At 43.1% G+C, this 25634-nt stretch overlaps 1 protein-coding gene across 6 annotated transcripts in view; it reads right to left on the reverse strand.

Annotated features, from left to right (window-relative positions):
* Window positions 1-25634, reverse strand: part of CHCHD6 (coiled-coil-helix-coiled-coil-helix domain containing 6) — a 192297-nt gene that overhangs the window by 72746 nt on the left and 93917 nt on the right. For 4 of the 6 annotated variants that reach the window (XM_006120208.4, XM_075938795.1, XM_075938792.1 and 1 more), the window contains 2 exons: window positions 3697-3767; window positions 960-1004 (listed from right to left, as the gene is read on the reverse strand). In XM_006120208.4, the coding sequence (XP_006120270.1) occupies window positions 960-1004; window positions 3697-3767 (116 nt within the window). The remainder of the gene's footprint in view (window positions 1-959; window positions 1005-3696; window positions 3768-25634) is intronic. The other 2 variants (XM_075938793.1, XM_075938796.1) reach the window with 1 other exon arrangement.

Here is a 25634-nt window from a genome sequence, read left to right on the forward strand (position 1 = left end):
TGAAATGCCATTTTATTCTCTGTAGCAGGGAGGGGATTAACAAGTTGTCTTCTCTAAACCCAGTCTGAGTCATGGCTCTCTGAGCACTGAGAAAAGGATGTGAAGCACAGTGAAGGGTGGGGAGTACCAGTCTTTTATGTACATGCTGCTTCTTTTGTGGATGGTTACTGATGTGCAGAGTTTGCTAAACAGGGAAGGAAGGAGGAAAAGTTCTGGGTCCCCAGACTTAAATTCCACTGGTTAACAAAGGACAAAATAACAATTCAGCAATTATAATAAAATCAGACAGACAATATGTCCATGGCCGTGCTCCAAATCACCATAGCACACAAGCAACATGGGTGTGTTACTGAAGGCGTTGAAAGAATGGCCCATTTTTTCCTAGCTCTGTTAGGTGTCTTCCTGTTGCTAAGAGTTTTCCTTGAGAAAAAGATGAACCCAGGACAGTGAGTAGCAGGCAGTGAGGATGGTTGTGCAATTTCTTCAGATACTTCACACGCCAATGGAGACTAGACTCAGCCAAACAAAACTGAGACTAGGCTCAGGTGACAAAAATGGTCATACAACATCAGACCCTTAGTCCACCACACATAGTAGCCTACATTCAGCAGCCACCATTATCTGGTGCTTCTCTTGCTGACTCACTATGTGGCCTGGGGAAAAGTACTTCATTTCTTTATTTTCCCTTATGCAAGATGGGGATAGTAAGGTTTACCCTTCTGCCTCACAGGCACATTGTAAAAACTTGTTAGTTAAGGTCTGTACAGAACTCTGAACAAGTGAAGAGCCATATAAATACTAATACAGTATTGTAGTTGGCAATGAGTGCAACGCTGGAGATGTTTAAAAACTGAAGAGTGAAGGAAACAAATACTCAGATAAATGCCACAAACGCAGTTTAAATGGCTTGTGCTTCTCAGACCCTAGCTGCAGTATGGGCTCCACAAAGCAGAACTTACTCGTTAAAGGGGAAGTTCCATTTTCTTTCTCCATCCCTCAGTACACTAAAATACAAAATCAAATGCGGTACTTCATAAAAGGCGACAAAATGCAGGACAGCTGTGTCTGATGAGGTGTGTGTGCATGCAAGATAGGGAAAGTAAGTCCAGTAATTCACCATGACTGATGAGTTTGGTATGTTATGGGGTCAGAGAGACACTGGAATGGAAGAACCACTCCACTTCCCTTTCCCTCTAATTACACAGGAGCAGTTTGAAATTGTTTGCATCTCAGTTTCTCCATTTGCATAAAGTGGATAATCAAATGTATTCACCTTGGTAAACTACTCTTAGATGTATGGATAGTACCGTGCTTTAAGACTAAACAGTATGACTAGTCTGCTCCTTCAGTTGGCTTGAATTTGGATGGAGGTGTTAAATTCTGCGTTCTTCAGCATTCAGCAAACAGTGCCTGATAAAGGGATAAACGAACATTTGGTCCTACCTAGGAAGTTCAGGATACTGATACATACACCTCTAAAGGATCTTTCCCTCATTTCATACGAGGCATAGCTCTGTTCAAAGTTTAGGACTGTAAACCTTTGGGCTGGAATTGTGTATTTATATATGTTTGTACTGAACTCAGTACAATGAGACCCCCTCCCCCAATCCTAAGTAGGGCCTCTGAGCACTACCCACTCCTACTCCCACACACAGAGTGAACTCGTAAGGAGAAGCAAGGTGGTCAGTATGATTATTTTATTATTATTTAAGAGCAAGTTAAATAAACAACTATCAGGGATGGTCTAGATGGTGGTTGGTCCTGCCGTGAGGGCAGGGGACTGGACTTGATGATCTCGAGGTCCCTTCCAGTTCTAGGATTCTATGACTATGATTACAATGTGGCACCAGCAACCCTTGGATGGTGTATTTAAGAACAGAGCCCATGATGTAGGGCAAAATTGCTTGAGATACTCTAATAAGCTGCATTCTGAAGAGGTAAATGAAATGAGGAACTCTTCCTCCCTCACGTTTACCAGTCCTGCAGCCTATTCTTTCCCAATAATCAAGGCTTCAAGCACATGGCTCTTCAAGCACATCTTTTGAAGACGATAATGTGAACTTCAAAACAGGTAAACTGTGGCCAAGAAGAGACCTGGTCTAGGGACAGCTGCCACCTAAGTGAACCCAAGGAAAGTCTCCATTTATAGTGGCCAAATTGTGCTAACTCTTCCAACAAGAAATATTACAAGAAAAGACAAGTAGGAAAACTTACACTGGCTGCTCTTAGGAGCACAAAGAGAAGGGGAAGGGATACAAACTCTAGAACATTCTTGCTAAATTTCAGGACATCATTAACCTTTGTATTTATCTCAGCTGTTTACATTTCGATGAATGGCTGCATCACCAGATGGTAACATGCTGCAGGTCTCCATCTTGCAAAGAACAGAGGAGGTCAAATAAACCTCAAAGGAATCCAACTGAAGGGTGTTTTAAAAACAGGTTTGATACATAACTGATGATAACAAATACAGGATATAATCTGGGGTCTTAATCTCCTCTAAGAATTCGTTATTTATATTATATCCCTGTCACATGTACTCTCACCAACTGGCAACACAATTCTGGAAGCACACTCAAAATATTCTCTCTGCTCCACAGAAGTTGAAGAAAAAATGGTCACATCTTGATTACCACATCTACATTTTTTTATTTTATTTTCATCATTTAAATTTTACTAAGAGTTTTCTGAAAGTATCTGGGATGTGTCAGCGCCTTGATTTCATGAGTACACTGCACATGAGCTTTTGCAGCAACCAAACTGCCCAAGCTCTAGTGCAGAATTAGAATAGGATATGTGATGCTTTGGCAGCTAGTCATCATTAAGAAAAAGAATACAATATTCTGTGACCCCACTTACATACCCCAATATAATCTATTTATGCAGTTCAATATCATGCAGTCTGGCCCTAATCCATCTGGATTGCATATGTTGTTACTCTGGATTATTGCATTTTGGCCAGTTGTTTGTTGTAGCAAACTGAGGTACAAATGGTGCTCTTAACAGTATAATTGCTATGGGCTCATGAATGGCAAAGAAACCTCAAAAACATATTTTTTCTTAGCTTTTAGTGCATGTGGAACAATGATCTGGAAAATGCTACTGGCACAGAAAAATGGAGAAATTAGATATGAAATGCACTAGAATATGGACACATTATTAAAGGACTCTGAGTCAAGATTAAAATCATATTTCAGAAAATACATTTAATCTGTGTCACCCACACAAGATTATAAAAACAGATTTTAGTGTTACTAAGGTGTCACCATTTATGCTATTTACTTTTTACATTCCTCTGGGCTGGACAATGAAAAAAAAGTTTCACTTTTCTGTTTTTATACATTAGCCCAGCGCTACAATGTCTGGGTTGCAATCACTGTGGCAGATAGTTTAAATGTAAGCCAAAAATACTTTTCATTGCGATTCTAAAAATCTTGAAAAACAGTCTAATCCAATTTGTGTTTTCCAGACCCCATCTGCATCTTCTTCTATTTTTACTTTCAAAAAAATTTCACACTTTGACCCTAAAATGTCTCTTTTAAAGTTAGTACAAAGAGAATTTACAACTGTTCAGGCCTTTAAATACTTAATCTGAGGGAACATTACACTTCATTTATGTAACTATCTAGGGGCTATGCATACAGAGTTCTATAAATGCAAACAAAAAGGTTGAAAAGAACAGAAATGACTTCTTACTTTATGTGGTTCTCTGCATTAGTGGCTGTCTCATGGAATTGTTCTGATGTCAGCTTGTAGATTTCAGCATTCTGAAACAAAGCAAATATTGCTCATCACTCAAGATTCTGCTTTTTTTTATACCCTATCCTGTGATGTAATTGTCTTCCATAATAAACAACAATTATTTTTCACTCGGCAGGCACCACATTCTGCGACAAAACAACTTAAGACTCCACCAATATAAAATATGAATATGAAAGAACATCTGTACTTTTTAACAGATCATAACAATGCAACAAACTTGAGGCACACTGCTAAAGACACCTCATGTGAGCAAGGGTAGGCCCCTTGGCCAATATTCAGCTTGTGTTATTTCATCCAAATTTCTTTTCCAACAGGAATTTCCAGTGCTACTTGGTTTTTAGTTTGTTTGTTTTTTAAATTGCTCTGGAAAGCTGCAGTTTAATGACTGAGCCCAACAAGAGAATGAATTTTATATTTCAACCACACTGTCCATGAAACTTGCTTAAGGAAAATTCCTTGAGCCAGATGTAAACTAATCGAGTAGGTGCACACTTATACAAGAACCAACCAAAATGGTGTTGCAGGTAAGGACAGACATTCACCTTCAGGCCCATCTGTGCTGCTCTCCTTTCACCTTATTTTGTCATTTTATGTTAAACACAATTCTCTTCCTTCCAACTTTTTCTCCTGTGATTGCAACTGTGGTCCTCCATATCAAGAGACTGCAAGTATTGTTCAGTGGTTAGAAGAGACAGACTATGCCAAATCATCATCTGTGTGTCTCAGTTTCTCTTCCACCAAAGTCTTCAGGCTTAATTTAATGAAAGGTTTATGCAGTGTTCAGTTGAAAGGTATTTAAGTGTCATTTCTAGACATATCTGCATTCAAATAAAACACACAAACTACAGGAAGGAATTAGTTTTCACCAATTTTTACCTCAATCACTCTTACAGCTGACAAATAAATAATCAATCCAAAATGAGTTTTGCTAGCGAGCTGTCCTGAATGTCTTTGTTTGCTCATTTGTTACACCACAATCAAACTTCTATGCTGAAAAACCCTTTTTATTTCTTTCAATATCAAAGGAGTTTAATGGAGCCTTTTTCTCTGCCCTGTAAACATTTCCTCTGACTTCCAACTCCCTGTTGTTGCTTATTCATATACGAACCTACAAGAGCTATGTGCCAATTAATTAAATTTGCCATTGAAAATGAAACAATGTGAAAAGGTAGGTATGAGTGTTATTCTCTCTGAGTTTCCTAAGTCTCACTGATTCTCCAATTACTTCCCAAGCAATATTCATATTTCATACCACCTGATTTCTCAAAGGGTCTGGATTTGAGAGATCAAAATGAGGGAGAGAGAAAGAGAAAGATTGGAAAAATAAGCATTTTTCTGGCAACAAGAAATAATGCCATCAGACTCCATTCACCAGAAGCAATGTGCAGTGAAACAGCCGCAAGAGAGGAAAACATGAACAAATATGTTGTATGTGAAGCCCAGCATGAAAATGGCATTTAACCCATCTAAGGGCTTGTCTTCATTTACCTCAAAAATCAAAGCTCTGGAGATCGATCTTCCAGGGTTTGATTTAGTGGGTGTAGTAAGGACCTGCTAAATGGACCACTGATGGCACCCCCATCAACCCCACTACTCTACCAAGATGCAAGGAGAAAGGGAAGTCAATGGGAAAATTTCCGGTCAACTTCCTGGAATGGGGACGCTGCAGAAATTTGACTTAAGGTATGTTGACTCCAGCAATGCTATTCTTGTTGCTGCAGTTGCGTATCTTAGGTCAACTTTCTCCAATAGCGTAGACCTGGCCTAAGGAAGGAAAAAGCAGCGAACAGAGTTGTTTGCTGGTAGGACAGTAGAATTAAAGTACTTGTGCAAGGGCCTTTGCATGGTTTGAAAGAGAGGAAGTGTTTAGCACCATGATTTTATTGTGACAGAGGAAGTAGAAATATGGATGATACCACTGCTGCATCAAGTTCCAGCCTGAGCCCCAGGGCAACACTGGATGTGATTCTGAAGCATGGACAGAAGTATTGAGGCATGGAACCACAAGATATCACTTTAGCTCTCAACTTGGTTGGGAGATAGGCAAGTGAGAATTCAGATGGGGCGAGGTACTTAAACCTCAGTGATCAGGAGGAGGACAATATGACGGTCCTGCCAGACCACATACCAGATAGCCTGGCAAGTCTAATGTGGGTGTCAAGGGAGAGTATAATGGAAAGGGGGGCATAGGAGACTCAGAAAGGAATTTAAAATGCCATATTTGAAATGGGAGGCAGGAAATCTAAGCACAGTTTTTTATAAATCCCCTTCCCACTAATCTAGATATCTCTGTTTTCTTTTGGGTTACTCCTCTTTTTCATATTGGGAAGACATTGTTTCCCATGCTTCCTGTGTTATGGATCAACACTGTTAAGTGCTTCCAAAAGGACAAAAAATCTGGGCTAGCTTAGCAAATAGAAGTGTTAAAAAGATTTCCCCTCCGTTTGGCACTCTTCCTCTTCGGGACTGCTCATACACTTCAATCCTACCCTGAGCCAAATGGGAGAGCAAAACAAAGTGGTTGCTCATTCACTTCTGTCCTTGTTTCAGATTTATTACATACGTAGAACCATACAAATGTAGGGCTGAAAGGAATCTTGCGAGGTCATCTAGTTCAGCTCCCTGTATTGAAACAGGACCAAGTAAACTTAGGGTAGACCATGCCTGACAGGTATTTTTTCAACCTGTTATTAAAAACTCCAATGATGGGAATTCCATAACCCTTGGAAGCCTATTCAAGAGCTTAAATACTCATACAGTTGGAAAGTTTTCCCTAATATCTAATTTAAATCTCCTTTTCTGAAGATTAAATCCATTACTTCTTGTCCTACCTTCAGTGTACATGGAGAACAATTGCTCACCTTCCTCTTTATAACAGCCTGCAACATAACTGAAGATTTATCCAGTCTCCCTTCATATTTCTTTTCTCAACAGTGAATATGATCAGATTTATAATCTTCCCTTATAGGCCAACTATTCTAAACCCTTGATCATTTGTGTTGTTCTCCCTCTGAACTATCTCCAATTTGTTCGCAATTTCTTAAAATATGGCACTCAAAACTAGACCCAGTACTCCAGCTGAGGACTCACCATTGCTGAGTAAAACAGAGCAATTAATGTAGGAGCATTGTATGTAATACACGCAGAATATCAGCCATTTTTGAAACTGCATCATATTGTTGACTTATTCATTAATCCGCTATAACCCTCAGATCCTTTTCAGGAGTACTTCTGACTAGTCAGTTATTTCCCAGTTTGAAGCTAATTCTTTTTTTCCCCCCTAAGTGTAGTACTTTTCATTTGTCCTCACTGAATTTCAATTTGTTAATTTCAGACCAGTTCTTCAGATCATTTAATAAGAACCAATTCCACCCAACTGCCTCTTACTGAGCAGGGGTGGTTACACTTTCAGGTTCTTCTCCCAATGAGAATACTTTTGAGTCCCTCACATCCAATCTACATCTGCAAAACTTGCTGTCATAGTTGGACTCCTCCCAATGTGATCCTGTGCTGATGTGCCACCACATTGCAACAGAACATTCCAATGGCTAAAATTAACCCAGGACTTTCTGACTGTCCAGAAAGCTCAGAATAGGCAGCCATGTGAAAATGCAGAGTCACCTTGTCCACATTACACTACGCAACAGCTTCACCAGGTCCCCCATGACCATGGGTACTGCTGGTGCCTGAAGCTGGGCGAAGTGTGGTGTTGCTTAGCCCCAACAGAGATACACACGTATCGCGTAAAGAACCATACATTAAGAAAGGAGAGCAAGCCTATGTAAAAATATGCTCAGAAAACATCCCATGCAGGATCAGAGTTGCAACTTATTATTTTAATCATGAGTCTCGTGATGTTTAATGTTCCACTTAAAAGCCCTATCTCTTGGAGGCAAGCGGCTACAAGAGTAATTGAGGTGCCATTAAAAAAAAAATTCCTGCAATTCCAACTTTTGTGGTACAGAAAAAAGTTTGATAATGTGATCCACATGAACCCAACAGGAAGAGAATCTAAAATGCATTATTTTTTTTCTAAATCTCGAGTTTTGGGGGCCTGATTTATGATTTAGTATTAGGGGCTGGCAATTTTGGGATTCTGTGTTTAGCATGCGAACAAGATGTACCAAAATAATGCCAATTCAAAGGATTTCCCTCTTCAGGTAAGTAATGGGTTGATGGTGAGAATATGGAAATACAGCCTTCAGATCGATCTATCTCGGTCTCACACACACACACAAGCTTTGAAAATTTCCCTTCCCCATTAAAGTTAAGGTTCAAAACAAATTGTGGTTAATTTTCCACATACAGAAAGGTTCCAATGTGTTTTCATATTTTTTACATTGTCTGCTTTCCTCCAAGAGAGAAAGCAGAACACTCAAAATACCCCACGGATAGCTCCTCTTGGTCTATTTCTGAAATAGACATAGCTGAAACATCATGAGAAAAACCCTGCCAGCTTAATTTTTGCGCTTACATTGAAGCCCATTACATACCACCTCAGTAGAATGTGCATTGTTCACAGTGATATGTGAAACACTTGACACAAGAACGTGAGTGAAGTGAGAAAAACCTGAAACTAATCAGATTTTAGGTGAAATGCTTTGCTAACCTTAAGCATCAGCAGCAAAAACACCAGAACACAGATTTATCCATCAGGTTAAGAACTGGGTCAGTGGATCAGAGGCTTTGTGGCTATAAAAAGACAACACACACCAAAGCTATCTTAAGGTATTTTGACACCTTGGTGTATAGAATCTTGTCAGTGGTCATAGTGTTTAAAGATACAAAGAGGATTAATGGCTGTTGAAATGTTGCCAGCTTAGATGAATGCTAGTGATACTTCTGATGAAACAGAGCAGGACATTGGAGGCCCTGACAAATGCTGCAGACAACAGCTTTGAGATTAGAAGGTGAAATCTGCTTAACACCTGACAGATTCATCACTTGTCTCTCCCCCAACCCCATCACTGCCACCCTGTCTATGCGCACTCTCCAGCATTCAACAAATTTCCTAATGTGTGACCCTAAAGAAGCTGAAAGGAGCATGTGTCGCCCATGTGTGCTAGAAGGAAGGAATATGCTGTTGCATGCCAGAAGATAAATACAAAATGAACGGTGGGGGAAAGGTGCAAGACAACGGAGACTTTATGACCTCTACCATAAGTGTCTACCAAAGATTTTAAATCCCTGCTTCCCAAAGCCACTGAAGTCAGAGATTAAGACTTCATATAACACTCATGAGAATGTGCATGTCTGCTGCCTTCTGTCATTTGGGCACAGAGCTCACAAAGCAGTTGCTACAGATGTTTAGAGCAGTGGTTGCCAAGCTGGAGTTCATGAGGCTGAGGGAATCCATAGAGGGGGTCCACACATTTGCTGGATGGTCCGTTAAAGTGAGTTGAGAACAGAGGCGATACTCCTTCCTCAGACACCACTGAATGGAGCCAACCCGAGGTGCCCAGTGTTCCCTCTCAACCCTAAAATGTAGAACCCTGCAAATCTGCAAATATCCACTTTGTATCCACAGGTATCCACCTCCGCGGAAGTCAATGAGGATATCTGCAATTCATTTTTGCAGATGCGGATACAAATTTTATATCCGCACAGGACTCTACCGATGTTACTTTGCAACCTCTGGTGGCACAGAAGAATGTTCAAGGGGGAGCAGCCATGTGCAGTGAGACTCAGGGAGGGAGCACCAGAGGTTTTTAAAGTAGAAGGGTGTAGATGAATGTTTGGGGGAGGCAAGTGATACCAGGTGGTTCGAGCTGGCCCTGCACGGAAAGGCTTGGGAAAGAAGGTTTCAAGCCAGGGGGCATGGAGGAACATTCAGGTGGGTGAGCAGCGACACCATGTTACTCAGGCCAATATGCAGGGTGGGGTTTGGGGAAAGAGCAGCACCTCCGCCCCCGAATCACCTCATTTGGCCACCCAGGCTGTCTGAACTGGAGGGGGAACAACCAAAAAGGGGGAGCATCACTTCAGAGCTCTCCCTGCCTCACAGCCATTGAGTCCATGAGCAGGCACAGCTAGGAGAGGAGACACACTACTGCTATTCCCAGCTACAGCAGCATTTCAGAAAGCAGGGTCAAAAGGACAGCAGGCATCTGGGGTGCACGTGATTCCACCTGACATCTTCCACACTGCCTCTGCATCACACAAGGAGACACAAACTCTGCACTAAGAAGCAGACACATCCACTGGTGACTAAGTATTCGTATGTTAGTTCTTAAAGCATTACTAACCATACATATTTATATGACAATCAACCAGTTTCTCTGCTGGGGGGTCAGTGATTAACACTGCATTTGAAAAGGGGTACATCAATAAAGAAAAAGTTTGAGAATTTCTGGTTTAGATAGTATTCCGATGGTTACTGCTCCACTGGGAGCAACAGAGGAAGGTCAACTAAAAACTTCAGCTAGCATAGACTGCAGCAGCCATATTTTCAACTATATTTCCATATAGTGGGAATGGGCAATAATTTTCAGTGGGGGGCAACTCCTAGATTTTGGAAAGTGGGCAGGGGACATACTTTTCTGTAGAGGAGGTGCGGGGCCTAGGATAGAGGTTGGGTGCAGAAAGGTGCATGGAGTAAGGAACTGGGATGCAGGAGATGGTGTGAGGTCTGAGGGAATTTGAGCAAAGGAGGGGATTCTGACCTGGGTTTAGGGTTGCCAGGTGTCCCATTTTGAACTGGACAGTCCAGTATTTGAGCTTTCTGTTCGGGAAACAAATTGAGAAAATAGAAATGAGAAAATAGAAATGTCTGGTATTTTCTAAATAAGACGTAATGTAGATTGTGATGTAATGTCAAGTGTGTCCGGTATTTTTGTTGAAACCATCAGGCAACCCTACCTGGGTCACGGGACTGGGGTGTAGGATCAGGGAAGGAGTATGGGTACAGGAAAAGATTCTGGCCTGGTGGAAGGGCACTAAAAGGAGGTGCAATGTCTGGCAGGGAATTGTGACCTATGAGAAGGGGAAACGGAGGTATAGATTGCAGAGGGGTTGGGTTACTTGGGGAAGGGGAATGGGATGCAGGTCCTGGGAGGATGTTTGGGTGCAGGAGAGGATTCTGGCCTGGAGAAGATAGTGCCTTGAATTAGTCTTTTTCAGTGAATGACTCTTTGGAATTGCTCCCATTCATACATACGTTCATGCTTTGGTCTGAAAGATGAGTTTTGGACCTTCAGGACACACTGCAAATGCTGGTCACTTCAAGTCTCAGGGTGGGGTTGTTGCAGAGTTTCTGTTTCTTATTTGCTGACAATGGTCACAAAAATACACAACTGATGTTTTTCTCTGCTGCTAAGTGAAAATTTATGTGAAGGACAATCAACAGATACACTCTACAAATGGAAAAATGAACAATTTAAAGCATGCTATGTGTGGCTGCTGGGAATAATGGGTTAAACTGAAAGGCATCTTTTCTGAGAATTTACTTCCTTTTTCCTACACTTAGCATGGAGAAGACACAGGGAATAATGGGACAAGTGCTGGAATGGGAATGGGTGGTTACTATCCAAAGCAGCTTCTAAATGAGGTTCTGGTATTTGCTGTTTAAGCGTGGGCACATCCACTCCTACTGGAGCCTGCAATGAAGTCAGAGTGTTGAATCTGACATCCAATTCATTCCCTTGGCAACAGGCTGTGAGATCATAGATGCTAGATTAGGGTTCACTGAAGACTCAAGGAGAAGAGTCACATCTACAATAGTAGCAAAGGGAAATTAAACTAGTTAGTGGCAGGAGCATATTTCTGTTTGAATAAATCTGGGTGAGTGCAGGATAATACTTAACAGCTATAGAAAGCTTTTAATAGCCAAAGTGATTTACAAATATCTTACAATGCCCCCTGTGAGGAAGATGACTGACTAGCCCATTTTGCAGATTATGAAAATGAGATAGTGGGTGGTCATGTGATTTGCCTTAAGCCACACTCAGAAACAAGACTAGATCTCAGCACTTCCTAGTTACCAATCCAGTACTCGAGCTATTCTACCTGATTAAGAACACACAGTCTAATGCTAAGCTTTGATAATGCTGGGCTCACATGCAGAAATCAGGATGCCTTCAGCAGGAAGGCTCCAGAGAGGAGACACTGGTTAAAAGCTTTATTTGTAAATACATGCTCATTTTGTGCACAGGGACAAAGTGTCTCAATATGTGTCCCATAGAAGTTCCAATTCAGCAACCCTTCCTTTAGAAAGCCATTAATATATCACTGAAAATATGAACAAAAGTGAGTTAAAAAAAATCTAATTGTATATAAAAATTAATTCTATCCCTCCCCCCCGCTTCACATTTTCATGGAAACAGGTCTAGTTCTTTAAGGGTCAGCATTCCGGAAGCTCAATCTTCACTTGAGGTTATGAGGCCAATAGCTTCTGGTACGAAAGACAAACAATAGAGATAAACAAAAACACATTAAGAGTGAATAACCTTAGTGTAAACCTTCTGCCAGGTAGCTCCAGCAGCAGTCAAGGGCTAGGTTCAATAGGGGTTCCTCTCCATCCATCCAACACAGAACTGACTCGAGCCCCCACCCAGTAACCTGGGAAATTCACACAACTCCCTGAGTGCCACTGAAAGGCAAAGCTTCCTCACTCGTAAGCACAGAGTCTGAGTGTAAAAAAGAAATTGCTAATAAAAAAGGGGCGAGAAGTAACGTGGCATTAATTTGGGAAAACATCACAAAGTTCATAACCAAAACTACAAGTAAATGTCACAGCTCAAGTAGGTTGGGCAATATCCTTTACCTCTCAGGTCTCAAGTCCAGCAATGTAGATGTCTCTTTCACCTGCCCAACCCTTTTCTGCACCCCACTCAGTTGCTGCACTTGGTCAGGGCAGACCAGAGTTCAGTGGTGCATCTGAAGAATTCACCTCCTATTCTGAGTGGCAGGGGAGGCAGGAGGCATCTCACACACTCCACTGGTCACTTGCCATCCACCTGCTCACGTCTCTCTGGTGCTGCTCTACTGGCCATTCATTGCTCCTAGTTGCTGTCGCTCTGCTGGCCATTCCTCATGCTTCTCCAGTGGTCGTCCCTTGCTCACGCCTCTCCATCGCCACCCTGTTGGCTGTTCATGCTGCTTCTCACATCTTCTACTGGCTTGTGGTGGATTTGACTGAGCCAAACCTAGTGATCTCAGCTCCTAGTGATTTCAGCTCTTGGCTCAAAGCACAATCCAGCAACAAAAGATTCCAGCAGCCACTGGAGTAAATTTACATACAAAAGAGACTCATTATGGAATCTTTCTTTATATCCATCATTGAAACAGTGGGAAGAAACAAAACCATTCTTACAACTCACATCTGGAGGGCATGCAGCCTGCTGACTCAGCTCCTTCCCCAGCTGGAAGTCAAGTCTCTGTCCATCCAAGATTCTTTACACTGACAGTCTCTCCTTTGAACTGAGTTAAACACAGTCTGACTTTTCTACATTCCCAATAACTGCAAGCATTGGTGACCATATCTTACAATTCCTGCATTTATGGTTAACACAGTTTGTGACTCCACAACTGCCAAATTGATAACAATGGGCAAAACACCATTCTAACAGTTGAATATCTAGCAAGCCTAAGCAAACTGAGTGAACTGTATTTACATGATCACAGGCAGAACTTCTTTCCCATTCCAGCTGGCTATAATAGAAGCATTGATTCAGACCCTGCTTGCATAAGCAACAATAAAGGGAACCGAAAACACAGAAAATATACCCATGTTACATAGATGCAGAGTTCAGTTAAAGTAGAAAACTTGCAAAGTTTGCTGTGAAACATCAATGATACTTTAAACAAAGTTCTGAAAAGCCATATCAGCTTCACAGAGAAAGGCCATAAAATGCCAGCAGATAACAAAGACTCTCTGACAAGGACAACAGCAGGCAATTCAAAAGTCCCAGAATCGCATTTAAAATGCCTCCAAAGAATATCCTCATACTCTCTCTTTCTAGTTTAAAGTCTAATATAGGAGTCAGAAGTCCTAGGTGAGGAATTCACAGTAAATGCCGTAATCAATTATACCTGACAACTGCAGGTAAACAGGCCTCACCAGCATTGATTAAGCATCAAGGTTTTTCAGCATCTGCTCTACAGAGCTCCTCAACCTGTTTGTACTGCACAGATAAAGCAGCATCCAAAAGGCTTCAGGGCATGACAGTTCCTGTTCAATGCCTCTGCCTGGGTAACATGGCAGCACTGCCAGCCACACAGCAACACATGGGTCTCATCAACAGATCAGGCTTACAAAAGCAGAAAGGGACTTCTAGGTCTTGGGGAATATTGCTTCTTACAACTCTAACAAGCACACAGCAACCACGTAAGAGTGGGGTAAGGAACAACTGGCTTGTGAGAGGGGCTGGGGTACTAGTCTGCATAACCAAAAGTTTCAACCAAGATGACGACCAACACTTCATCAATAAAACTAACTCGTCTCCAGTAACTGCACCATATTAAAAGGGGGATATTATTAAATACATTGAAGTGCCAATCCCCTCTGCATTAGAGGGATATTTGATTTGTTAAAAAAAAAACTGTAATGACTGTCTAAGGTCTAGTATATGGCAGAAGCTTTCATCACGAGTTTCTGAACATCCAAAGCCCCCTCCTCCCACCAACACTGCTGTGGGTAAAAATCTGGCATTTCTCATCAAGAATGCTCCTGCCACACTAAACCTTATTTAGGAATTACAGGAGGCTGGCCTGATAAGCAAGCTTTGCCCCTCCACACAAAAGACCTGGATTACAGTCACAATCCTCAGCTTTTGCACAAACAGGTAGACAAAGAATGCAACTGACAGGCTTCCAAGAGCCATCCAGTGCCCAGGATGAAGGGCAAAGGGGACAAAGGGTATGTCTACACTACCACCCTAGTTCGAACTAGGGTGGTTAATGTAGGCAACCAAAGTTGCAAATGAAGCCCGGGATTTAAATATCCCAGGCTTCATTTGCATCTTGCCGGGCGCCGCCATTTTTAAATCCCCGGTAGTTCGGACTCCATGCCCGCGGCTACACACGGTATGGAGTAGGTAGTTCGAATTAGGCTAATTCAAACTACCATTACTCCTCGAGAAAGCCTAATTCGAACTACCTACTCCGTGCCGCGTGTAGCCGCGGGCACGGAATCCGAACTACCGGGGATTTAAAAATGGCGGCGCCCGGCAAGATGCAAATGAAGCCCGGGATATTTAAATCCCGGGCTTCATTTGCAACTTCGGTTGCCTACATTAACCACGCTAGTTCGAACTAGGGTGGTAGTGTAGACATACCCTTACAGACCAGAGGTACATGCAGAGGGGAAGGAGAAGAGAAGAAGGTAGATCATGACAGTGCACCAACATGGATACACAAAACCCTACAGAAAAAAAATCATTTGGGTTGTTTTTATTTGGGTGGGTTTTTTTTATTTTTTTTTTAGGTGGAAGAAGGGAGTGAACAGTCTTAGCCTACAATTTTCCTTCCTCCCCCTGCTTCAGGTTTTTCCCTCCAGATGCAAATTATTCTACATGCAGTTCCCAGCAAATCAAGCTTTGCTAAATAACCCTGACATGTGCAGGGCTAAGAGCCAGCCAACAAGCAATGATGAGATGTCCCCAAAACAATTAAGGAAAATGCAGAGCATCTCCCAGGTTACATATGAAGCCCGTTGTACTTTTCCCTCAATGCACGTTCCCAAAACCTCTGATATTCAAAAGCTCATTTGGTTGACAGGGAGCCTGTGGAGTTGTGGATAGACTGTCACACAAACTGTCAGGTTTTAGAAAACGTTCAGACCTCTCTCTGCCTGCATTACACAGCATATCAAAAGCACAGAAGATGAACCAGACACACAGATCCGACGGAGCGGTGGGTGTATATGTTCAGAGCATGTACTAATGGGGGAAGGGAGGGTTTAAGGTTTATAATGTGAATAATCAAGGGCAGAAAGTTCCAGAAACTAGACAGGTTTTGGCACCAATTCTCATCTTTGCATCTATATATTTATGAAATATTTCCACACTAAGGACAAATTGTGGCGAGAAAACAAATTATACAAGCAGCAAATTAATTTGCCAAATTAAATTCTCTCTATAACCACCAATTTCTGAAGATATTTGTATTTTGAATCTGTGCTCACTCATATTCAGAGTCTGAGTTGCAAAGAAGGAGAGGTCTAGTACTGTAGTTACACCAAGGAAAAGGAAGTTATTTACATGGGTATTCCACTGTCGATATCCATGCACTCCATGGGACTGGGACTGGAGAATTCTTGCAATCAGTATCCATTGATCCGAACCTGCAGTGCTGCTCTCCTTGTGTTCTGTGCTGAGGGTGATGCAGACTGACCACCTAATTCCCGTTCCTTCTCTACTGCAAAACCAAAGCAGATGGGAAGGAAGATATGTAGTGAAATATACACAGAGTCCATACCTCTTGGAGAACTCTAGTTACAAGAAGGTAGGTAATTTCTCTTCTTCTCTAAGTGCTTGCCCCCAAGTCTATTCCACTGAGAGTGACTGAAAAGCAGTAATCAAAAAGGATCAGGGTGGGAGGAGGCAGGTGGTTAGAGATGTAAGCGACTAGTCAACTATCCAATAAGCACATGCTTATCAGACAGTTGACTAGTGACTCAACTAGTCCCTTTTCCCTACTTTCTGCCTTTATCGGAGAGAGGCAGCAAGGGAGGGGAGCAGGAACCAGAGTTGGGAGGAGCTGGCTTAAAAGCTGGTTCCCCCCTCAGCACCATCTCTGCAGGGAGCAGGGGGGGCAGAGGTGTTGCGGGGGACTGGGCATGAGCCAGGAATCAGCTGATTCCCAGCTCTTGCCTGGTCAAACTCCTCCCCCTCCACACTTCAGTCTTTTAAATATATTAAGAGCCTGATGGCTCTTAATACATTTAAAAGGCAGCGCCACAGCAGGGTTAGCTCCTGAACCCAGGAGCTAACCCTGCTGTGACTCTGCAGTTCCCTACATCCCCCTTATCAACTAGTCGATGGAAATTCCATCCACTAGTCAATTGGCTAATTAAACAACATTTAACAACCCTAGCAGGTGGGATAGCTGCTTGTAGAACAAGTGCCCCAAAGGATGCATCAGCACCCGGCATAATGTCTCGTGAACATGCAAATACAACTCCGCAAAGCTGTCCTACACATGTCAAGGTGGCAGGCCTTTCAAAGTAATGCCACAGTGCTTTACAGAATAAGCCCTAATTTTCTGTGAAGCAGGGAGTTGTGCCAACTGGTTGAGCTGGTACTACCAGTGATCCACTTAGAGACTTTCTGGGAGTATATAACTTGACTTAGAACTCATTCTGCTACAGCAACAAATGGTCAAGGTGATTTTCTGATCTGTTTTGTTCAGTGAAAACAAAATGACAACGCTCATTGAACACTGAAGGAATGAAATGCCCCTCCATGCCTGAGATGTGGTGCTTGGAGAAGACGACAGAGATAAGTGAATTGACTGGTTTACAGGAAAGTCTGAAATTATTTTAGCAGTGAATGACTGGTATAGCATAGTGAGACTGTCTATATGGAATATTGTTTATGATGGATCATACACCTACCCCTCTGGACAAGTTGTTGGTAACAAGGAATACAATCTTCACTGAATAGGTGAAGCATAGAACTTGTAGCTAGCAGTTGAAAGGGTGAATTAGTAATTGACAAAATAATTAAAAGGCCCCAGTGAAGGGTTGGTTAGTTTACTGGCATAAAGGTTCTGATCAGGCCTTTCAAGAATTTGGTGTTACTGAATGGGTAAAGATTGAGTAACCAGCAGGGGTGGGGGAAATGCACAGACTGCTTCCACATGAGTCTTCAGTGAACTAAAGAAAGAGATCTAATGTACTGAGCAAAAGGAAATAGCCTACAACAGTGGAAATATTGGCTGTGTCTGGAGAGACATGATTTTTTCTGGGCCCAGATTGAGAAACATTTCCAATTGGTCAGATAGCATTTTCCTAGGATTCTTTCAGCTGTGAAAAATGGTTTGCACGACTTCAGAGCAGGACAGTTGTAGGGCTGTTGCTCATCAAAATACCAAGTTGTGAGATCATGCACTTTGGAGTTGAGAGGCTGGATTTTGCCCTTCACCTGGGCCAAGAGATTTGGCAAAAACCAGACACTGACTGGCAGGCACGATTACATTCATAGGAGTCTTGGAAACCAGAATTGCCTGGGCCATTTGGGGTTAAAAAGGATGATTTGTGCCTTGTCCTGCTAAATATTTCTATAGACCCGTAAGGACATGAAAGAAGGCACAGCTCAAGAGATTTGACAAGGGAAGGAGAGCAGTGCCTCTAGAGTGCTCTCCTTAGAACCCCTGGAGCATTGTATGTTGCTTTTCCTGTTTTTCTGGGCAGCAAGCAGCTGGGGCTCCCTAGTGAGCGAATATGCCACTCACTAATAAGTCATGTAATTCCCATTTATGATCAATAGCAAAATGCCTGCTGAGGCCGTCTGCTGGTGAATTCTGATTCCTGGAAAGTACACTGCCAATTTTGCTTTTGATACACGACTTCCATAAAGTGACCACTTCTATACATACGGAGATGACTCTTGCTCCTTCCTGCTTGGTTATATAGAATACAGTCACCATGTTGATCATTGTAATGTTGTCATGAGCACAGGGTAAAATTGAATAAATGTTGAAAGGATTTGAAAGTTTCAGAAAGCTGAGAGTTCCAGAAAATAGATGGATAATCTAGTCTCTCAAGGGCAGTCAAGTGCCCTGTACCCTGTAACTGTTCATGTGCTCTCCCCCAGCCTAACAGGGAAGTACCCGTAAAGATCATCTTGTATGTAAAGGGTAGAAAAAGAACACCCACACAACAGTTATTCTTGATTCTTCTGCCATGTTACTGAGGTCCTTACCCTGGTAGGAACTGTTACTGTGGTATTCATCCTTCATTTTGTTAGTACATGCACTGTTTGGAGCCTAACCTGAAGATAATAGATATGGACTGTGATGAATAGCATAATATAAGTGCATGATCCCATGTGTCCTACGAGAGAAAGGCAAGTCCCAACAAACCAGATCATACACAACCTTCAAATGTCAAATCACGCTGCTCATGGGGCAAAATCTGTCCATTGGAAAATAAACCCCGAGTTCAAGGCCTTGTCTACACTATACAATTTTGTTGACAAAAGTTAGATTTTTTCAACAAAACAGTGGACGTGTACACACAACAATGCTCCTCCCACCAATTTAACTGTCCTGTTATGCAGATGTAAGAAAACCACCTCAGCAAGCAGCATAGAGCTTTTTACAACAAAGTTAAATTGTTGCAATGTCAGGCAAAACAGTGTTCTTCATTATGACACCGTAAATGGCCTTCAGGAGGTGTCCCACAACACTCATCATGACTGCTCTGGTAAGCAGTTTCTACTCTGCTGCCAGGTATACAGGCATGTGCCCCTCTCCTTTTAAAGCCTAAGGAACGTTTGAAATTCCACTTCCTGTTTGCTTAGAATGGATAGTTCACACTACAGCTTCCCAGTTGACCATGCTAGCTTTCTTCAAACATGCCTATAACAGGGAGTGGTCACAGAAAACTCCTTGGGGGGCTTCTCAGAGTGCTGACAAAGTGACTGACACTCAACTTCCTGCTGTCTGGGGCTTCTCGATACCCTGTCCTGCTCAGTCAACTCTGCTGGTTGCCCCCAGCTAAGGCACAGAGCTGAGATCATTGCCCCCCTGAGCAGTACAAACACAAACTCTTCCAGTCCAAGGAAAATGCAGTTTTGGGCCCAGCTTCCTGGGATACCACTCCCCAAATGGGATCAGAACCCTCAAATGAATTATTTAGGTAAGCCCCCTTTAACAATGAAAGGAGGATGCACATACTGACTGATCTTCCAGGTAACAATTATTTACGCTGAGCTTGATAGTGAATAAAAGTGATTTTATTAAGTACAAGCAGTAGGATTTAAGTGAGAACAGGCAGAGCAAAGTAGATTACAAACTTAAAATAAGAGAAAACACTGTAATAAACTTGTGCTGAGGTTCCAAATTCATTACAAACTCACCCTAAAACTGTTCCTTTGCCAGCTAAGCCTTCAAACCAGGGAAGCTCTGTAAATGTCTGGAAATGGCTGACAGGAGAGGGACCACGTGAAGATTACCTGTTGTGTTTCCTCCCTCTGGGGCATCTGGTATTGGCCACTGTTGGCAGACAGGATACTGGGCTAGATGGATGGTTGGTCTGACTCTGTATAGCCGTTCTTATGTTCTTAAGTTCCCCCTTCCTGACGGTCTCTGGTTCCCTTCCTTGGGAGTGCCCCGGCCAAAGATAAAGACTCTGCTAGGCTTACCACTCTTTTATGCATTCCCTATTAAATGGGGAAGTTACCTAGCCAATTCCTAGCAGTTATGGAGGTCATGTAACTTCCTAAGACCAACCACTGCTAAGACTTAAAAGACAAAAGAGGGTGTTTACATATGATTGCGCAGACATTGGAGGTGACACAGCACTGGAAACACCATTGATGACTTTCATTTGCATATTTAAAACCATAAAGCATTCCATACTCCATATATCTAACTTTACACACAAGAATGATACATGCACCAAAATACGATATACAGGATTCAGTGAATTATGACATGAAGATTGATAAGTTAAATGAGATAATTTGTCCAAAGCACCTCTGAGTTAGGCACACAAGTCTACTGAACTGGGCAAATACGTTCACATGACCATTTTCTAATCTAATCTAAAGCATGGTGGAGGGGGTCTGTCACAGTGCTCCCACCTGGAGTACACTAGAGTTTCTAGATGCATAAGGACTTTGGGGAAAGGAAGATGTGCAGTCACAGCTCCAATCTAGCCATATGAACTTTGAAACCTGTAAGCATATTGCTTGTGGCATGACTGAGAAAGGACACAAAAGGGACACACAGTAGTGCCATGCTAAAATCAAGGCACTGAGGCATTGTGCAGGTGTTATAGGTATTGTAGTATTTGTGATACTTGCATGTGCATGGGCCATAGCTGTGGGCTGTGCACCAGCCTGTGAAGCACTTCCATTTCTGCGTGTATGTTTTTCTCACTGTAGGTCTTGTGGAATATGTGAGGATGTGATGCACTGGCCCTGGGAAGGTCTTATCCATGGTGCTCAGCCAGCCAGCATCCACACTTGAAGATGCAACACATGAATAGTGGGATGGTGTATCTGACCACAGTGTTCTGTGAGGAGAGATTGAACTGGTGGAAAGCAATGCGGTGGTCCGATGCTCATCTGTAAGAGTTATGGATACCATGCTTGTCCGGGCCAATTGAGTGCTAGGAGCATTACTATGGCCCTGTTCTGTTTGATCTTGAGGCTCACCCGTTGTATCCATAGAAAAGGGAGGAATGTACATGATAGAAGTGCCTTCCACTGTATGTTGAAGTGTCCCTCAGGAAGTGGGGACCTATGCCCGCTCTGGAATAGTAATGTGGGCAAAGAGCATTTTTGTATGTGGCAAATAGGTCCGCTGTTGGTAACCCCCACTTCTTCAAGTGGTAAGTCAGTACTGATGGCTTTATTTCCCACTCGTAGCTTTGTGGGAACTGCCTGCTTAAGTTGTCCGCAAGTAGGTTGTCCTTGCCCAGGAGGTAGGTTGCGACCAGGTGTATGGGGATACACTATTCCCACAAGCAGACCAACGTGGCGAGGGTTACCATCTTGAAATGTTGGTATTAGACAAAGCAGCTGAGCTTGCGGAGGTCCAATATAGGTCTCCATTCACCCGACTTCTTGGTGGTAAGGAAGTAATGAGAGTAAAAACCCCTGCTCCTGTGGTACCTCTTCTATTTCGCCAAGTCTTAGAAGCTGTTCTGCTTCTTGTATGCTCATGGGAGGGTTCCCTGAAGAGGGACTGGCAAGGAGGTTGCAGGGGAAAGGGGGAGGGAGCGAACTAAAAATGGGACGCAGTATCCAGTTCTCATGATTTCCAGTACCCCTTGTCAGTGGTGACAGCTTGCCAGGCTGGACAAAATGCGGCTAGTCTGTTGCCAAATATTGTAGATGGTTTGGATTGCTGCCTCCAAAATTTTGGGGTTGTAAGACCCTCAACCCAGACTTCAAAACTGTTGTCTGGATGTTGAAGGTTGTTGGGATGTTGACTAACCGGAGGCCTGTCTGGGCCTATTTTGGCATGGTCAGCTTCCACTGTCCTTGTTGGTTGAATGGTGGAGGTCTGAAACTTTGTGTGAATAATCAGCTTTGTTTTCTTTTTTTGATAGATACATGAATGCACAGAGTTTTCAGTGTGGCCCGTGAGTCTTTTAAAGTATGTAGAGATGAGTTTGTGGATTCCATGAAGAGATTGGTAGCCCTGAATAGCAAGTCATCTACTGTTGATTGGACTTCTCTCAGAAACCCGGAGAGCTGAAGCCATGAAGCTCGCCTCGTTACCACTGCCAAGGCCAAGGACCTGGCTGCCATGTCCATGGAGCCCAGTGTGGCCTGTAAGGCTGTTCTAGAGATTAATGTACCTTCATTGATATTTGACTTAAACTGCTCTCTTTTGTTGTCAGGAAGGGACTCGATAAAAGTTGCTAATTGATCAAAAGAGTGGTGTGCGTATGTCACTAATAATGTCACATAGGTGGCTAATATGAGCTGGAGGATTGCTGATGAGTATGTCTTTCTCCCCATCATGTCCAATTTTTTCCAGTCCCTGTCATAGGGAATGGTACAAGTAGCTTGTTGCTTTCCTCTTTGATTCACGGCTGCCATCATGAGGGAGTTCGGTGCTGGATGGAAGAACAGGAATTCTGCTCTCTTGGGGGCAACACAGTATTTCCGATTTGATCTTCAGAGATTGGTGAGACTGTAGCAGGGATTTGCCAAATATTTTTGGCAGGATCCATAAACACCTCATCCATGGGGATAGCTAATTTTGCATGTGGGGATGTGTGTAATATGTTTGTCAGCTTATGTTATGTCTGAGGCATAGCTGACAATGAAATCTCTAGTGTGTCTGTGACTCTTAAAAAGTTTTGGAACGATCTAAAATCATCCCCAGAATTCGGTGTTGGGGTCATGGATTGTATCGTCAGAAGGTGATGATGTAATAAGTGTGGGTGGAAGCAAGAGGGATGTCTGTTCCTTCCCTGTAATGTTCATGTCCTATTGTTCTGCGTCTGAGCTATAGCACTCTGGAGACTGAGCTGTTGGTGCATGGGATTTTGCTGCTGGAAGTGGCTGCTGCACTTGCTGTGCTCTGTAAGCCACCCATGGGTCCCAGTGTAGCCAGTTGGGCAGGATAGGTGGTGGAAACCATTGTAGGAGTTGCCATTGTTGTATGTGTTGCTGAGGTTTAGGCAAGGAGTGTCTCGGTAAGCGTGCTCGAGTGGGCAGCTCCTCGTCATCATCACTGAACACTGGGGCTGCTGCAGTGCTCGGAGTGAATGAGAAACTATATCTCGAAGTGTTCAGGATACCGTCAGTGGCAAATAAAGGTGTTCCCGGTACCAAGTGTACAGAGAGTTCCGCCACCATTGTAAAGTGTGGTACCAGCAGAGGAGGCAGTAGTATGGGAGCCTGCAGGGCCCGCAGTGTGTGCAGCAGCATTATTTCAGGTGCCGGCTGCTTTTTATGCATGGTTGGCACTGAGTGTTTTGCCGGTGCTGACGCTGCTGCCACAGGGAGAATTCTTGCGCTCAGTGCCACTTCCAAATGTGGCCTGGAAGTGCCAGTGACAAAGGCATCTTGGCTACTGCTAACAAAGAGGCTTTAAGCTTCACCCACGTTGGTGCCTTTGACGAGGAGCAATCCCTGTACTTGGGGTTGTGGCTTTTTATGTTGCCGGTCCCATTAGCACAGTAGGTGTGGAGACAGCATTTTTATGGAGAGAACGATTCCTCAAGGGAGAGTCTGTCCCTCAGGAAGTATAGGACCTCTTCTTTGACAACTGAGTCTTTTCAGAGTCTTTTGGGCTCAACCCAGTGGGAACTGTCCTCTCCAACACCATCCCAGGGGACTTTTATCTGGGCACGGTAGTGTGCTCGGGGTCTGAAGACAACTGAGCTTTTTTCTCCAGCTGGAACGTTTTTAATTTTAAGTCTCTGGATTTTCTGGTATGAGCTGTGAGTTTCTGGCCGTGAAGACTGTTTTGTGGGGTACTGTTCCCCCAGTGGAGACACTGTTTGTGACTGTCAGAAATTGAGATGAACAGCCTACAGCTTGTGCACTTTTTAAAACTGGGTAAGCCAGGCACATCCCAGGCAAAAAGAAAGTTTCGGTGGTGTTACTATCACCAGGGGATTATTTATCTAAACTATTATAGAACTTGTAGAGAAAAAAAAATTAAAACTATCACTACTAAATAAGAGCAAGTTTAAGAACTAACAACTAAAACAAATTCTGTGGTAATGAGTTATCTAAAACTATGTAAACTAGGAAGCTTAAACTCCGGTCATCTGAAGAAGTGGGCTGTGCCCACAAAAGTTCATGATACCATCTACATGTTTTGTTAGTCTATAAAGTGCTATCAGACCATTTGTTGTTTTTTATGTAAACTAGGTAACTTGTCAGTGAGGTAAAAGGGCAACTGCTGAGCTTCGACTGAAGCCAGCAGCAGTTGAGAAGAAACAGAGGAGGCGGCTGGCTCTGCACGTGCAGTAGCCATTTCAGATCGCATGCACCAGCACTCTGCGCACATACTCGGCCATGGGTACTGCTGTCACAAATATCTGATCAGAGGTGCAGCAGTACTGGCACACCTCTTGGAGCACCCAGGGGGACACTCCTTGAAGAAGAACTGCTTTGTTTTTTGCCCTATTATAGGAAACTTTGTTGCACCAATCAGCAATTACTTCTGAGGGAACAAAAGCAGCTCACAGACAAGCAAGAACCAAAAAGAGATGCTGATGTCCCTCATTGCGCTGCAAGAGAACACGTGTGCTTAGCTCCCCTGTTGCCCACACAGAATTGCCTTCTTTGCCCTCTCAAAAAACTCTCCACACACGTTCCTCACATTCCCAGCCTTCCCAGTAACCCTTGCAAGCCACACCAGGGACATTTTACATAATGACAGCTGGACTTAAACAGCTGTGAGATCCTTAATTCAGAGAGTGCTGCTCACTGTCATATCCCTTGTAAGGAATGTTTATCTGCATTTTGCTGTTTAATACAAATGTAGTCTTATAAACCGGGCTCAACAAATAATACAATCTACTCACCACGGGCGAGTAGATTGTAACACGGAAGAGCCAGGTTCGGGCAATCTGCGCATGCACAGATCACCGGACAGCGTGGCTGGCGAGCGGGGCTCACTGCGGTTCGGCGAGCCCTGCTTATAAAGATATTGATTCTTTATTTGTGACCAACACAGGGTGGCTGAAAAAGAAATTCATACAGAACTGACACATTTGCAGACTAAATTAATGTTCAAACAGGAATCATTACAGGAATTATTCAATGCCTGGCACAATTCACTACAGAATGACATTACATTACTAGGGATCTCTGTCAAAAATGTTGCTTCATGCTGCTCTAATCTGAATAGTTTCCTGGTGAGCCCATTTTATGAGCCAGGTGCCTGGCTTCTCAAAATCAGTTATCAGGTGAGCCACATTTACCCTCCATGTCTAGGAAAAACTTTTCCCTTTGGTTTTACAAATGTTATGCAGAGCAAAGCAGGCTGCTATGATCACCGCAATATCTTCCTCACTGAGGTGTAACCTGCCAAAAAGGCAGTGCCAGTGACCCTTTAATCTGTCAAACACATATTGTACGGTTATTCCACACCTGCTAAGCTTATTGAAATGCTCCTTGCTTCTCTCAAGTTTCTGGTGTATAGCTTCATGAGCCGCAGAGTAAGAGGCAGGCTGGGTCTCCCAGGATCACTATGGGCATTTCCACTGCCCCTGCTGGAGTTTTCTGAACTGG

The sequence above is a fragment of the Pelodiscus sinensis genome, chromosome 11, assembly GCF_049634645.1.
Source record: "Pelodiscus sinensis isolate JC-2024 chromosome 11, ASM4963464v1, whole genome shotgun sequence".
Taxonomy (NCBI): domain Eukaryota; kingdom Metazoa; phylum Chordata; order Testudines; family Trionychidae; genus Pelodiscus; species Pelodiscus sinensis.